Source organism: Lissotriton helveticus, chromosome 3_1, assembly GCF_964261635.1.
Source record: "Lissotriton helveticus chromosome 3_1, aLisHel1.1, whole genome shotgun sequence".
NCBI classification, from domain to species: domain Eukaryota; kingdom Metazoa; phylum Chordata; class Amphibia; order Caudata; family Salamandridae; genus Lissotriton; species Lissotriton helveticus.
This window is the reverse complement of record NC_136061.1, coordinates 376,143,403-376,159,395: the sequence shown is the minus strand read 5'-3', so window position 1 is coordinate 376,159,395 and position 15,993 is coordinate 376,143,403. Positions and strand designations below refer to the sequence as shown.

General features: G+C 45.2%; 1 protein-coding gene across 1 annotated transcript in view; it reads right to left on the bottom strand.

The window, feature by feature from the left end:
- BLTP2 (bridge-like lipid transfer protein family member 2) overlaps window positions 1-15,993 on the bottom strand; it is a 748,021-nt gene that overhangs the window by 371,609 nt on the left and 360,419 nt on the right. Inside the window, exons 18-20 of the mRNA XM_078680109.1 lie at window positions 9,311-9,513; window positions 9,064-9,182; window positions 8,434-8,654 (exon numbers count right to left, since the gene is read on the bottom strand). Of these exons, the coding sequence (XP_078536235.1) occupies window positions 8,434-8,654; window positions 9,064-9,182; window positions 9,311-9,513 (543 nt within the window). The remainder of the gene's footprint in view (window positions 1-8,433; window positions 8,655-9,063; window positions 9,183-9,310; window positions 9,514-15,993) is intronic.

The following is a 15,993-nucleotide window of genomic DNA, read 5'->3' as shown; positions in this document are numbered from 1 at the left end:
GCCCAGACAAATCTCAGCTTGAATGCCCAGACGTTCATCCTACTACTAGACCTAGCTCAGATAATGGTGGCAACAAGAGAGGCACCATAGGGATTATACATAAGCTACAAGATATGAACTTTAGCAACAGACAGGCTTTTCCAATTGGAGTGGTGTTTGAATGGAGCAAATCGCACCACGCAAAATCGAAAGAAGGGAGTATAATCTTGTAAACGGAGACATCATCAACACTAAAGTATCAACTACTGGAAATCTCTTGAGGGATACGATGGAGGTGGGAACATAAGAGACTAGAATGCTCATGGAGGAGGCAAGGAGTACTGAAACAAAGGACTATGCTAAAGGATGATCAAATGCACTCAGAACATGACCGTGACCAATGATTCAGCCCTCATGGAAGACGAATATTTGGGATTTGAGGAAAGTGAAATGAAAGGGGTGGGTATTGCTGTTTTCAAAAAGCCCTAGATGGAGAAGGCAATGGGAAGGGAATGGAAAGGCTAATTTAGAAAAGTTTCATTGCGGAGGAAGGTGTAGGGAACATCTTTGGCCACAGGTATCTCAGATTCAAGTTTTGCACAGACATGGTATTCTGCGAAGACCTAGCTACAACCGTTTTCAAGGTTAGCATGGGAAACTAGGGGAGGAAGACTGAAGAAGGAGCAGAGTAGGTGACAATGGGAATAATCACATACATGTGTTGGTGGTTCAGTTAGTTGCATAATGTAGATTAACACTCAGGATGATACATATGAAAGGTTAATTGCAAAATGGCACAATACCACTAACAAGACGATATGGATATTGACTCTTCTAAATGCCTTCAAAAGTGATATTAATCATATAAACTACACAGATTTATTTATGGGTGAGGGTAGGGCAGACTGAGGGGATTCCCTGACCAGTAGTTCTCTTTCAAAGATGCCAAAACCAGCAGGGTGGTTATTCCCAGGAAAACAAAGTTCCCCTTTACATATAAAAACAAGCATTTGCAATGCAATAGCTCTCGCATTGGCGCAAGTTTGAGCTATTGGCAGTGTAAATGGCAATGCCTTTTGTTTATGTTGCGGTTTTTAAAACATAAATGGTCATTGTTATTTACAATGAAGCACATGGCGAGGGGGACATCATGTTTTGACAGGAAAGTGCTTGCGTACATGTGTGATAACAACAAAAACGAGGTTTGATCAAATTTAGCATTTGCCTAATATCACACAATTCTGTGATGCACAGAAGCCAGAACTGATCGTAGATTTCCCAATTTCACACTGTGCAATTCAGTCCCTAAACGGGTAGCTCTTCTGACATCAAAGATTCATGCTTTGTTCTGACTTCTGCAAGGACGATTCTACAGAATGGGCGATAGGCAGAATCTATGTTATATTTTTGACAGTTTTACATAGCACAAACTGTGCCCAAGGATTTAAGATCACTTCACAGCAGACTACGTTGCACCTTGGTTTGTTTTCAGTAAAGGTTTTTTCTTCATTATCGTATACGAAAGTACTTTCAAGTATATGAGCACCACTTGCACGAAAGTATCTCTTTTCGTGAGTACTTCTTGGTGCAGTGGTATGATGTGCCCTTTTAAGGTCAAAGACTCCACAAGTTAAAGAAATGCACTTTTTGAACTTTAGACAATTATATTTTACGTGATGTTTGTTGCATGGTTAGATTAACGCATTTTCAGGGTTTGGCTCGTGTATGGGCTCTGGGAGCCAAGCTAGACCCATGGCTCGGCTCTGCTCTCCTTCTTTCTCTGTTGGCTCGGCCACCGCTAGAGGAGACCCCACGCCCACACACCAAGGGTGTCTGCTGCGCCCCTTATGCTTAAGAGTGAAACAGTATTTCCTTTTGGTAATGACTGTGCTGTCATTGTGTTTTGTTGCCTGCGCGTCACAGTATCAGGGTGACAACATGGATGTGACGGACAGTACAACTAAACGTTGGCTCGATAACTAAATGTTTATTTTGTTTGCCGTGACAGACACAGGCACTGTATTTGAACGGGGAAGGCTGGTACAGACTCCTCGACATTGCCACTTCCTGGAAGTCTGAAACGGGCATCGGCTGCGAGGAGCGAAGTGTTTAGCAGGAGCTATGCCAACGCGAAAACACTTCAATAAGTTATGATTTGTTGAGCAGGAAACATTTTGTAATCTGATGAAGTGCAGATGGTGAATTACGAAGCAAACGCAGTAAAGGGCAGAGACCCTCCTTGTAGAAAAGAAATTAATTTATATTTCCAGGTAAGTTGTGACGTAGTTGATAACACACTTAGTTGCAGCTTTTATTACACTATGGTGTAGGTTTTGTGGTGTAAGGTTGTACTCTTTGGACATCCTAGATTGTTTTAGCTCTTGCTATAGCTTCTGATGCCCTAAAGGTACTGTCCTACGTCCTATTAAAGGTCGCTAGGTTAACGGCGTGGCATATAGCGGTAGCAAATGCTTAGAGGCGCTTGCATAAAGCAGCGCAGCAAACGAGGAGCCAAGGAAGTAAGTGAAACTTGGCGTTATCTGGCCAGTATCTTAACACAGTCTTTGTGCAGCGCCTCAGATGGCTCCAAGTGCTGTAAATTCAACATGAAACAGAGGGAGTACTATGGAGAGGCAACCAACACACAGGAGAAAGGAACAATCAGCTGCAGGCAGAGGAAAGACTGGATAAGATCCTCGGTGGGGAATATACACAAAGGCACACATACACACACACATAAACAAATGGGGACACACAGTTCGAATGCATTGCCGCAGACAGGCACACAAAGAGGCAGACAGAAAGAAATACACAAACGCACGCAGAGGCACGTACAGTCAAGCACACGGACAACCATACACCAGACACCCGCTAAGACCTCACATCCAAATTGGCTGGCTAGAACTGTCTCCTCTTAATGGTCCCCTCGTAGTTCGGCAAAGTTTGGTAAGAATCAGTCAATGGGGTCGTGGGGGTAGAACAGGATGAGAGGGCAATGTCCATCAGGCTCGATCACGTACACAAGCCGGGAGGGGGGATCACCAGGACCGACGCGTAGAAGGCATAGCAGCAGAACACCCTGTTCTCCATAATCGTGGCTGTGGGAGGGCTGCTCACTGCCGAGGATCACCGAGGAGTGCGGGGCTAGCGGGGAAGAGGCGGCAAGTTAAAGAAGGGGGAGGGATGGAGAAGGGGGGAAAGCGTAACGAGCCGGAGAAGGAAGTGAGAAAGGCAAGGCCCTCCAGCAGCAGAGTGAGATGGTGGGAGAGATAAGTTAGGAAGGGAGAGGTGGAGTGAGGGATGAAGTGAAATAGGGGAGAGGACGACATAAGGCAGTCAAAGATGTATGTTTTCTTCACCAGACCTAATAGAACAGCGCTCACGTCCTTTCCTGCACAGCCCCACAGTCTGCCGGAATACCCGTGTCCTCCATGTGACCCTTTGTGCCTCTGAGCTCTGTGCCTGCCTGCCGCCAATCACAGAGCCGACTGGTGCGTGCTCCAGGTATGAAGGCAGCGTGGTTGCAGGAAGCCCAGAGCACTGGCTCGTGTGCTTCACAGCTGCCGTGAAGACTTTTCTTTTCTTTTCTGTTGTTAAATTAGCAAGCAGATAAAAGTCTTCACGACAGCCGTGAAGCAGGCGAGCCAGTCCAGGTGGGCCGGACCAAAAAGCCAAAGGGAGGCAATGAAAAACCCGCCTTTCCAATGGGAAGCCAGCGTTTACCCTAAACGCTGACCCTACTCAATGGAAATGAGGGGCGGGGCTTTGAGTCCCCTTCTGAAATCTGCCTGTCCACAATAGATCTCGCAGAGCGAGGAGCGCATGCGCACTCCAACGCCAAGGCGAGACTTAAAAACTGTAATGACAAACATGCAATATATTATCTTGAAAGGGACAGTTAAGAACACAACTACACAACTATATCTGTGTACACTCCTGTTCAGAGGCAGTCTGAGTTACTGATGGATTTCCTTGAGAGAGTAGAGAAACTAACAGATGAAAGTTTGGCTATTAAGGGGAGGGAAGGGACATTAACTCCATCTTAAAGGGAGATTTAGATGGATCCAATTCCAAGGTACAATCAGTGGTGTGATATTAGAAATGCCAAAGTACAGAACAAGAGCGTCCGAATGGCATGCCAGGAGTGCATACCATTCAGAAAAAGAGAACACAATTAAACCTATGCTAATAAGTCATATACCAAGATAGACAACATGTTCATCTCAGAGCAGTATGGTAAGGATTTAAGGGAGATAAAGATTGGTAACTTCACAGTCTCAGACCTTGTATCGGAGACAAGTGATACTAATCTGCACATGGGGTGGTATAATTCGAGACAACAGATTCAACAGTGCTTCATGTAAAGACCATGTTGCAATACTAGACATAAGAGTTTCAATCAGCCAAAGTCTTTTATTCAAAAGAGTTCAAACAATGGAAAGGTGTTAGTATGTGGAGCTCGTTTAAGCAATGATCAGAGGGCAGGTGATAGTGTTTGGGACGGACAGAAATGGGAAGGGGCCGTGCTCAGACCCTGGGAATTAGGAGTGAGAATTAGAGGTTTTCAAAATGAAACATAAGGTATTGGATTTTCTGGCAGATTTGTGCAGACTAAAGGTGTTAAAACATAGGAAAACTAGCTCCTCACGTATATGGCAGACTGATTCATAGTATAGGTCAAATAAACATTTTATAATAAAAGTAATGAAATTGATTTTGTTGGCTTCTAGAGCACAAGACGTTTAACATTCCATATTGCATACTTAAAGGACTGTAAGGGGCTACCAGTGATTGTGAGGATCTAAGTTAGACTAGGTTTACCACAACTGCATACTACCAAATCCCTGTACCTTAACTATGACACTCCAGTGTGCTTACGTACATTGGATTGGCTATCACAGAAGGAACTCTTGATATCATACCCTGCCACTTTCTGCCTATTCATATAAATCATTTGTTCTTGCCAACAGCAGGAGTAGTGACATTTGTGAGGTGGTCTGAAGGGGTCTGCAGAATGATCAAGTATATGAAACGGGAACAATGAAGTCTTTAGAGCAATTTAAGCAGAACAGAGGGTGAGAGTAACTGAGCAGCATAGGTATTACCAAATCAGTCACTGTTTGCTCAACTCTGATGTCAAGACAAGAGCTACTGGGAATTTAACAAAGTTTGAAGATGGTATATTGAAATTCACAGGCTCCAGGCAGAATTACATATCTTTCCTATTCAGACATCTGCATGTCTACTCAACTGCCCAAATGTTGATAATACACAGTTGTGGGTGGTAGCTCACTAAGATTTAGCATTGAACAGGAATTAAATATGCTAAATAGAAGAATCTTTACATCCATCTGTGTAAAAGGAAGGTCATTTTGAAGTTGATGTATAGATGTTACTACACACTGATGAAGACAAAGGCAATTAATGAAGTCAAAACAGATAGATGCTGGAAAAACTGCGGGAGGAGTTGGGACCTCTTCGATATATGAGCCTTGGGAGGTGTTGGAAGAAAGTGCAACTTATTACTTACATTATTACTGGCATTAAACAGCCTGATGACCATTTGTGATATTTGATGTTGGGAAGAGAAAGGAATGGGAGGTGGGCAAGCTGCAAAGCAAATTGATGATTGCTTTGCTGGTGATAGTAAGTTTATGGGGGGAAAGATGAGGTTCCCAATGCTTTCATGTGGCTGACGAAGGTATACTCCTTGAGATATTTACTTAATTCCTGAATGAAGTGACCAAATTTGGGATCCCTACTGAACTGCATAACAATATACAATAGAAACTTTGAATGCTGGATCAATCCATAAAGGCTGCAACCTTTACGCTGATATCAATACCAACATCAGTGTGGCTCTATTACCAGCCAGTATAAAAGGGAGATCAGAAAGGCATGTACTGAAATGATTATATACAAATGTTGAAACATTAAAATTATTTTTTGATACGGCAGACTGTATTTTTGGTACACCATAAGGTCTGGTACATGTGTCAGTGAATTTTCTCAATCAATAAACTATTTGCTAGGCCTTTTAACAACTAGGCAGTAATGAAACACATCACATTTACTCAAAAGGATCATCAGGTTTTCATGAAAACCGAGCAGTGCTGGTGTGAGAAATGTTGGGACAAATGTCCACCACACAGCTTTGAGAAACCGTTTTTCCCTGCCCTTGTGCTCTTTTCTGGATAGACATGTATTTTTTCTCTCCAGTGAACTTCAAAGTCATCTGAGCCCACAAAGGCTATTCACATTTTACTGATATGAAACACCAGAGCTAGGCTCTGATGTCCAGGGGACATGCAAATGTACTCCACTTTTATCTGTTTACAAGTGTCTACTCTACTCAAGCTACGTGCAGACTGACAGTAGTGGCAGCATAATCCTAATTGAGTGCTGAGGTCTTTTTACATGTAAGCTTGTGGGGAAGTGAGGGACTGCCTACTGTCTACACCAGGTAAAATCTGTGAGGTCACGTGTAAATGAGGGATCTTTTACCTTCATCATGTGTGGTTCATGCATGGAAGGTGCACCTTTTTCCCTCATACACAATGGCCAGGACAGGTGAATGGTGGAGTCCACTGGACTCTGTATGCGAGTGCTCAAGTTGGCTGTTACTTTTGAGTAATGCTGCTGGAGTCCATCTTGAAACAACAATCTGCATCTAGTTGTTTCTGTGTTTCCTGGAGGTATTAACTGGACACCATTAAAATAGCTACATGTCCCCTAATAGGCTGAAACCTATGCCGCGCCTCCCTTTCTGCTAGAGAGCTGCATTTCTTTGGGTATGGCCTCTCTGATGCTAGTCCGCACACAAACTGAGCCAGCTTAAACCAGCCTCTAGAGGACAGCAGAGCTACATCACCTGACATAAGATGATCATGTCAAAATCATCCACCGCGGTTGACCAAGTCTGACAATTGGAGGAAGATTAATACCGATCCACAAGCAGTACAATATTCAACATTTCTACTCGACAACACAGGGGTATATGTACACCAACAAAGAGGAGAAAGTGGGAATGCTGATTCCCGGGCACTTTCCTTCCTGGCTGGGCCCTTGATCTACCTATCTCGAAGAAGCTTGCTGAACTTGTGAAAGAAGGAAGATTTGCCTGCTTGCTGAAGAGGTGGAGTGCCCTGAGCCTGCACCAGAGACAAGAGTTCCTTCCAACGAGCCGCCCGACTAAGAAAGAACTCAACAGTCCAGGAATGCCTCCATACTGCTCTTGGAGCAGAGAAAGTTACTAAGAAAAAATAAGCCTGCTCTATCCCAGATCTCCCCTGTGACCCTGGGGCACCTGTACTAACCTCTGCATTCATCCGGTGCAGTTTTGAGGACCCCCATGCCCATTCCATTACCTGAGGGTTTACTTAGGATTCCAGAACCATAAGAATTCTATTTCTAGTTCTTATGGGTCTAGAGATACTGCAAAATGAAGTCACAGATTAGTTTCCGTGGCACTGGTCAGGAGTCCTATGGTTGCAGGACTCGCTGCTGTCCACAGTAGGTACCCATGATCCAACTGGTGTCTCACCACTAGATAATCTCTACCCGACTAGTACATCTTGAGATCCAGGTTGGGACCTTATAACACCTATTGCCACAAACGGAGAGACCTAGAAATGTTTCCAGCCTCTGTCCCCACAAAATATCTAGTGACTGTTCCACAGATACTTGCCACCAGTCACCAGACACAGGGTCACCCAACCAAGGGCACCTCTAAAATAAAAATCTTACTTACTGTGAAGGGTGGGTCTTTCAGGTCATTAGTTCTTTAGTGTGACTGGCCATTTATGAACATTTTGTTTGTCCTGTGATAGGGGTAAATTTGTGGAGCACTTTTTCAGTTTCATCAAAACAGAATCACAGCAAACAAAGCTACAAGATAGTTAGTTCTTATTCTTTGAATAGCTGCAATTAGCTGTGGCGCAGAGAGTTACACGAGAGTAAACAACAGGCTCATAGCAAAAACCATTGTGCCTAAAACGCAGAGCTAGACATTTTTGGACACTGAAATTATAACCTATTATGTTTGAGGGTCTAACCTAACACTGTCTTGGTGAGTTAGTCTTATCTGCTCCATCTCACCATCCCATGAACATTTTTAAAGGGGAGTACTTGGTCATTCAGTACCAGTGCAAAAGTACTGTGGCCCCATGTCATCAGAGCCAAACAATATCAACAGTTGGTGGATAAGATGCTAGTCTCAGAAGACACCTATGACAGTGATAAGTCCACATCTTTACAGATAAGAAAAACCGACACGCATACTGTCTATCCATGTGACACACCAAATTCAGCGGTGCAGCACATTGCTACACCAGGCCTCGTTTTCAGCATATTTTAACCTCCCGTCACCTCCACAAGGAATCCTACTCTGTACCCAACATAGTGAGTCACTTCCTAGGTTAAGGCAGTCCACTCATTCAGAAAACCACAACTCACCAATGCTATTCTGAGTAAGATCCATCTTTATGGAGAGGTTGAGGTTCTCAGAGCGGAAGGCTCGGTATGAGTCGTGATGTTGGCTGGAGGCAAACTCTGCCATGAACTCCGGAGATCGTAGAACAACACTGTGGTGATCATAAGGGTTACCATGGCACAGCCACTGTAGGTCCAGGGTCATGCACAGGTCAGGGAGGTGAAGAAAACAGCAATCATCATACCTAAAGGAAAAGAAAATCTATGGTGTCACCACATACCACAGCACACTGCCAACTACAAGCACTTCTAAACGTGTCCTGAGAGACAGCAGATTGAGCTATGCCTAAACACAACATAAATTATGCTTTGTCCATTTATGATAAGATTAGTTGTGATGAGTTTGACGGGGCACTCAAGAGCACTTCACCTAAACATGGATCTGCTTCTAACAAGGCATACCAGGATGGAACCTGAGTAGTACAGTGTCTGATTGGATGTAAGGAAGGATTCACGACCAGCCCAGGGATAGGCAGAATGGCCACAATAACATCCACAAGACAAGGTTAGTAGAAAAGGAAGACCACCAATGTAAGACGAGCCAATGAAGTGAATATTAGCAGACAATGCTCATCATTCATGTTATGCACTTACTTGGAGGCTGTTCGGACGTTGATGTCAAGATTTCCTTTAAAGATGAACTGCCCAGGATTCCACTTGAAGCTCAACTTATTCCACTCCCAGTGCATGTTCTCTGTGGTGTTGTAGGGATCCTAGAATAAACACACAGCGCAAGTTAAGTTGTTTAGTGCTTACATTTCTTGCATCGGGATTGTAAACCAAAGTAAGGTTTGGTCCGAATACACCAAAAGATAACCTGGTGATCTGGAAGTGCTCTTACCTCTGTAGCTAACTGGTGAAGGTTGGCTTGGTCGATGTCCATGTGCCAGTGCCCATGAAAAAGCAGTCTGCTTTTGTCCCACCATGGCAGTAGGGGGCTTGGGTCCACTGAAGGCTTGGATAGGAGATCAATAGCCTGCCCGACTAGTGTCCATGCAGGATCCCAGCATGGGCCCCAAACAATGGTATAAAGGAAGATTTCAGCTACAAAAAAAAGAAAGCACTCTTTTATAGTGCATAGAATGCCCCACACTGATCAAACCCTCCCACAGTGGCTTAAGCATCTCACAATGTGCAGGTTATCCCACACTTGTGTCTTTTTTTTTAAACAGCAATTCTGGTGTCCAGCCTGTTTCTGTGAGTTTCCATGTGTTACAAACTAGGGAAGAGGGGCACAGGTTAACACAGTGTGGCCAAGAGTGGGAAGACAGGCTTCTATCCAGGTTCCAAAGCCGACAGCTTCACCTCTAGATCTACCGCACTATTATCCTGATCACCCAACATCTTGGTGATTGTATAAACATATAGTGTGATACAATTTCCAAAGAATAGGAAACTTTACCTACACAGAAATGTGCAACGTGTACAACATAAATCTTCAAATGAAGATTTTTTTGTATTTTAATTTTAAAGCAGATCACTCTCAGAAAAATGGCTGAGCAAGTCTTGAGCAAGAGCGGCAAGTGATCTTTGACAACTTCAAACTCTTTAGGTAGATAGATGCAGATGGGTCAGACACTTCTACAACACCCCTAATTTTGCACCCATTCTATTCTCAGGCATATCTCATCCAGGGCACACAATAAGGCAGTCTCTTTGCCATGACATGGTCTGAAACCAAATTGTATCTCCTCCTGCGCTTCCAGGTATTGAGATAAGATCCTTCTAACATGACGTTCCAGTATTTTTCCTGGGAAAGAAAGGAGAAATATTGGCCTATAGTTACTCAGCACAGCGGGATCTGCCGATGGCTTTTTCAATAAAGGCGTAACTATGGCCCTTTTCCAGCATCAGGGTACTGACCCAGATTTCAGGAATTGGTTGCAGAGTAATGTCATTGGCAACCTTAACTCATCAACACACTTTTCCCACTGTCTGGGAGGAAGAGGATCCAAACATAGTGGCCTTAGCAATACTAAGGAGATTTTCCTCCGAGGTTGAATTGAAGCACACGCTCTTAAAATTAGTATAGTACTCACAGAGAGATCTTGTCTAATACCATTCTTGAAACAAGTAGTCTCAGAAACATTGTTACTGACCCCAGACGCAGCAGCCATAATGATCCTGTGAGGGTTGAGTATCTGATCTACTTCAGGGCAACCTTCAATATCATCCAGTATCAAACTAATCTTCTTTTCAAAGAAGATCGCCAGATCGTCAAATAGTTTCTGTGAGGGTATTATTTCTTGTTTCAAGAAGTAGTGATTGGACAAGTCACGAAAGATATCAAAAATATTTTTTGCGCTATTTGAGGCAGCTAGATTAGCGTTCGTACAGAAATCCGCCTTTGCTTTTCGAATTTACTTTTTATAGCTATTCAAGGCAGTCTTTAGATATTGTTTATTTTCTTCCATATAGTTTAGAATTAATAATGTTATGGAACATAATTTAACTTGAATTCAGAGTTCCGTGCAAACAATTCTCCATATTTATTTGTACACTGTTGTTACTAGCCTTTTGCTAGTAGTAGTCTGTCATGGTCTTTCCTTGGAGTGGTGGAGTGTTATTACTGCTCTGTATCAGTCTGTGCTAATGGCAGAAGAAAATGTTACATACCTTTGGAAACAATACTTCAGGTGGATACATAAACTTCCCATATATTCTTCACCTTATGAATACTCCTTTCAGGTTTTAGACGGGTCCAAAAAAAAACGTTACTTACTCAGTAAGCATCTGTTCGTGACATATAGTGCTGTTGATTCACATGCTCTGCATACTCTTGCCATCTAGTTTTGGACTCGGACGTGTACAACTTGTTTTTCTTTTGAGGCACAAGGCATAGCGACTCCTTTTATGACTGCTAATGTGCATGGGCATCTGCTCCATTGTTGGATTGTTTTCCCACATGGCGGGTAAGGATGGGGATGAAGCACGGAAAGTGCAGGAAGATGACCATGCAAGTAAGTGTAGAAGAGTTTGAGCTATGGGCATTCTAAATGACAATGCCTTTAATTTATCTGTTTTGATAACACACAAATAAAAGGCATTGTCATTTACAATGCCAATAGCTCAAACTCTTGTATAAATGAGACCTCGGGCACCATTTTCCCAGACTGCTTGGAAAGTGAAATTGTGTATGGCGCGCTAAAAGTTGCAGGAAACTATCTCATAGCTGCAGTAGGAGAAACGCATTAAACACAATAGTATTTAAAGACGAAAAAAGGCATACCGTGTAACAAAAGAAGTAAAAGGGCCAGTCCTCAAGTGAGTTTACAAATGAAGAAGTAGGCGCTGAGGCGGAACTTGCTGGCGGACTGCAGACCAGGGGAACAGCTGTATTCTGCACTATCGGGAATTTGGCCAACTAGGTGTCATTGGTGGCCATAGTTATACGGTAGAGCTGAAAGGTCCTCACCACATCCGACGTCACAGGATCTCAGCCAATCAACCCGCTGTGTGATCCACAGGCACGGAGGTGAAATGTCCAGTTGTAATCCAACGTCCTGTGATGGAAGCTCTGCATCCTCTGGTCACCCCTGGGAGCAGGAGATGAAAGGCACTGCCCACATCCAGCGGCGCAGGATCTCAGCTCAGCATCTTCTCATGGCCATGGGACGGGGGGGTGGGGGTGAAAGATCCTGACCACATCCAGCGGCAAGGATCCCAGCTCTGTATCTTCTCATGACCCATGGGACAGGGGGTCCACGCTACCACTAGGATATCTGGTCTATAAGGTTGACTTACAACCATCACCATAAGGGTTGTTTGGACTGGTGCAAGGTGTTCACTAGAATAGGCCAATTTCTCACATTGGTGGCAGCGGTGGGATTAGAGCTTGCTGTTGTTTTACCACTTGTAATCTTGAGATATAATTTGAAAGATCACATAGGTACCTATAGGTACATATAAAACAAGTCCTAGTATACTTAAGTTCTACTGAACTTAGCTGTTGTAGAGCCTGGGCCTAGCACACCCTGACTACAACTCCTAGAAAGGTTCTGTAGGAAAACAAATAGTGTAGGTAGGTGCAACACCGCACCTCACTAGAAACCATGTCGCAGACAGTGAACCCCAGTGGTTCCCTGCCTGCAGAGATAGATCCCTTGAGGACTGCTACGAGATATGAAGCCTTAGCCTTCCAAGAATTGAGACAATTGTGTACTTCTAGAAGGCTAAAACAGGGTACAAACCCTACCCTCAGATTCCTGGTTGAGCTCTTAGAAGAGTATGATGCTCAACAGCCACTTAAGACAGGTGCATCAGGTAGTGCAGATGAAGTCCTTCCCTCCTCAGATGATAATGCTGATACTATTGAACCAGAGGAAGAAGAGGGGGTAGAAGAGGTAGATTCTGATCTAGAGACAAATAGCCAGGTCCCAGTCAGAAGACTTAGCCAGGCTAACCTAAGCATACATGGGAGTCAGTATGGGCAGCCCCCATACAGACCCCCAAGTGGGCTTAACCAGAGGCAGAGGAGAGGAAGATCCCACTCAAGGGAATCTCTCCAATCTCATGCTTCAAATGGCTCTCATGGCCCTGCTCTGAGAGGGATGACCTCCCCTCAGAGAAGGGAAAATGAGGCCAACATAAGAGAGGCTGCTCTGAGGATTGAGAGGCAGGAACTTGAAGTTGCCTTGGCCAAAGAGAAGCTTGCTCGTGCTAGAGAGCACAGAGAGAGTGGGTTAGAACCCACTGGTGGCAGCACTATCCCTAAGGATAAAGATAGGTCCTATGAGAATAGAAACCTAAGCAAGATTGTGCCCCCCTACAAAGAAGGGGATGACATCCACAAATGGATAACTGCTTTGGAGAGGGCCTGCAAAGTACATCAGGTACCCCAGAGTCAGTGGGCAGTAATCTTATGGCTCTCCTTTTCAGAAAAAGGTAGAGATAAGCTCCTCACAGTTAGTGATGGGGATGCTAACAACTACTCTGTCCTGAAGAGTGCTCTGATTGATGGGTTTGGCCTAACCACTGAACAATATAGGTTGTTGTTCAGGGATACCCAGAAGACACAGACTCAGGACTGGACTGATTTTGTTGATTGTGCCACTAAGGCTCTGGAAGGCTGGTTATTGGGAAGTCAAGTTAAGGACTATACAGGGTTGTATAATTTGATCATGAGAGAGCAAATCCTTAACAACTGTCAAAACCAGTTATTGCATCAGTACCTGATTGACTCTGATCTGACCTCTCCCCAAGAATTGGGAAAGAAGGCAGACAAATGGGTCAGAACCAGGATTAAGCAGAAAAACTAGAACCAGGGGGGTGATCAGAAAAAAGCAGACCAGGAGGGTAATGAGCAGAAATCAAAAGACCAGAAGTCTTCACCAGGCCCCCAAAAGGCACAGAGGGAGGGTGGCTCCAAAAAGAACAAACAGAAACAAGAAGGCCCAAAGAAGCCCTGGTGTGGATACTGTAAACCAGTCTCTCACTGGTTTAGTGAGTGCACCAAGAAGGGCACAGCACCAACCACCATTGCCCCTAAGGCAACTGTTCCCCTAGTCCAGCTGTTAGTGGTGGTTCCCAGCAAAAGGGTGTAGTAGTGTTGACCCTGGCAACTGAGGTGGACTCTGGCCTAGTCAGAGTACCAACTCAGGCTGTTCTTGTCTGTGATGGGGACATAGCAATGTCCTCTACTGTAAGTCCCAGTAATATGAGCAAGTAAAGGCAGACACCTTTTATTAATGATAAGATGGCTCAGACCTACAGGGACACATGTGCCAGTGTCACCATGGTGACACCTAACTTTGTGGACCCTGACCAGATTATACTAGGTGAGACCTACCTAGTGACCAACGCTAGCAATGCCACTACCTCCCATAGTATGGCAGTTGTTAACTTCTCCTGGGGAGGGGTAACTGGCCTCAAAAGAGTTGTGGTGAGTTCAGACCTTCCTGTAGAGTGTCTGCTAGGAAATGATCTTGAAACCTCAGTCTGGTCTGAGGTGGAGTTTAGGACCCATGCAGAAATGCTGGGAATATCAGCACATGTCCTTGCTGTGACCAGGTCACAGGCCAAAAAGTGCTTACCTGAACAGGTGCTGGATCTTGGAACAATAGACCAGACACCACCCAAGAGAAAGAGCAAGATGGTTAAGGCAGTGACTTCCCCCCTGCCTCAGGTTGAGGATCAGCCCTCCCAGGAGGATGATTCTGAGATCCAAGAGGGAACTGTCCTAGAAGAGCTTGAACCTGACCAGGTTGAGTTTCTTGGGACAGGGGGACCCTCAAGGGCAGATCTGAGGCAGGCACAATTAGACTGTTCCTCTCTTGAACCCCTCAGACAGCAGGCTGCTGCTGAGGCTGCTGGGAATGCTCAAGGTACCCATAAAGTGTATTGGGATGATTGGCTCCTTTATTCAGAGGCTAGCGACCCTAAGCCTGGTGCTTCCAGGAGGTTGGTTATACCTCTGCAATTTAGGGGCTTCCTTCTTACCTTGGCCCATGATATTCCATTAGCAGGGCACCTGGGCCAGAACAAGACTTGGGACAGGCTTATCCCTCACTTTCACTGGCCCCACATGTCAGAAGATACCAAGGAGTTTTGTCGCTCCTGTGTTACCTGCCAAGCCAGTGGCAAATCAGGTGGCACCACAAAGGCCCCCCTCATACCACTACCTGTGGTGGGGGTACCCTTTGAGAGAGTGGGGATAGACATTGTAGGACCAATGGACCCCCAAACAGCATCTGGGCACAGATTTATACTGGTGGTAGTGGATCATGCCACCAGGTATCCAGAAGCTATTCCCCTGAGGACTACAACAGCTCCTGTTGTGGCAAGGGCCCTACTTGGAGTTTTCTCCAGAATGGGGTTTCCAAAGGAGGTTGTCTCTGATGTCAGGATATCTAACTGCAATGTGGAATGAGTGTGGTGTCAACTATAAGTTCACCACCCCCTATCACCCACAGTGCAATGGGCTTGTGGAGAGAGTCAACAGGACCCTCAAAAGGATGATAAAAAGTTTACCAGAAAAGCTGAGGCGAAGATGGGACATCCTTTTACCCTGCCTTCTGTTTGCTTATAGGGAGGTCCCACACAAGGGGTCCGGCGGGGCCTGCTGGCTTCCTCCCCCCTCCCTCTTTTTTTACCGAGTGTGACCCCGCCTCCTCGCCGGGCCTGTTGGTAACGGCTGTGGCCTTCTTTGCTAGCCACGTTAGATCTGCCCTACTGGGATTGGCGTCGGCGCAATCAACGGCTGGCCTCCATGGGGAAGCCACGGAAGGGGGTGGGCGCGGCGCCGCCGGACCAGGCGGAGGATTCTCTCGACGCTCAGGATCTGCACCAGACGGGCGACCGGGCGACTGGGCTGCAACAACAACAACTGGATCAAATTCTTAAGGCCATAGGGGACACGAGAGAGGCACTACGTCAAGACATCGCCCAGGTCTCCACAGGCCTTGGCCTTTTGAAAGCGGACCATCACAAGTTGGCTGATCGTGTCAAGGCGGCGGAGCTGGCAATTGGCACGTTGGAACCGGCCCAGAAGGCGTCAGATGCCACGTTGGAGGACTTAACCCGTAG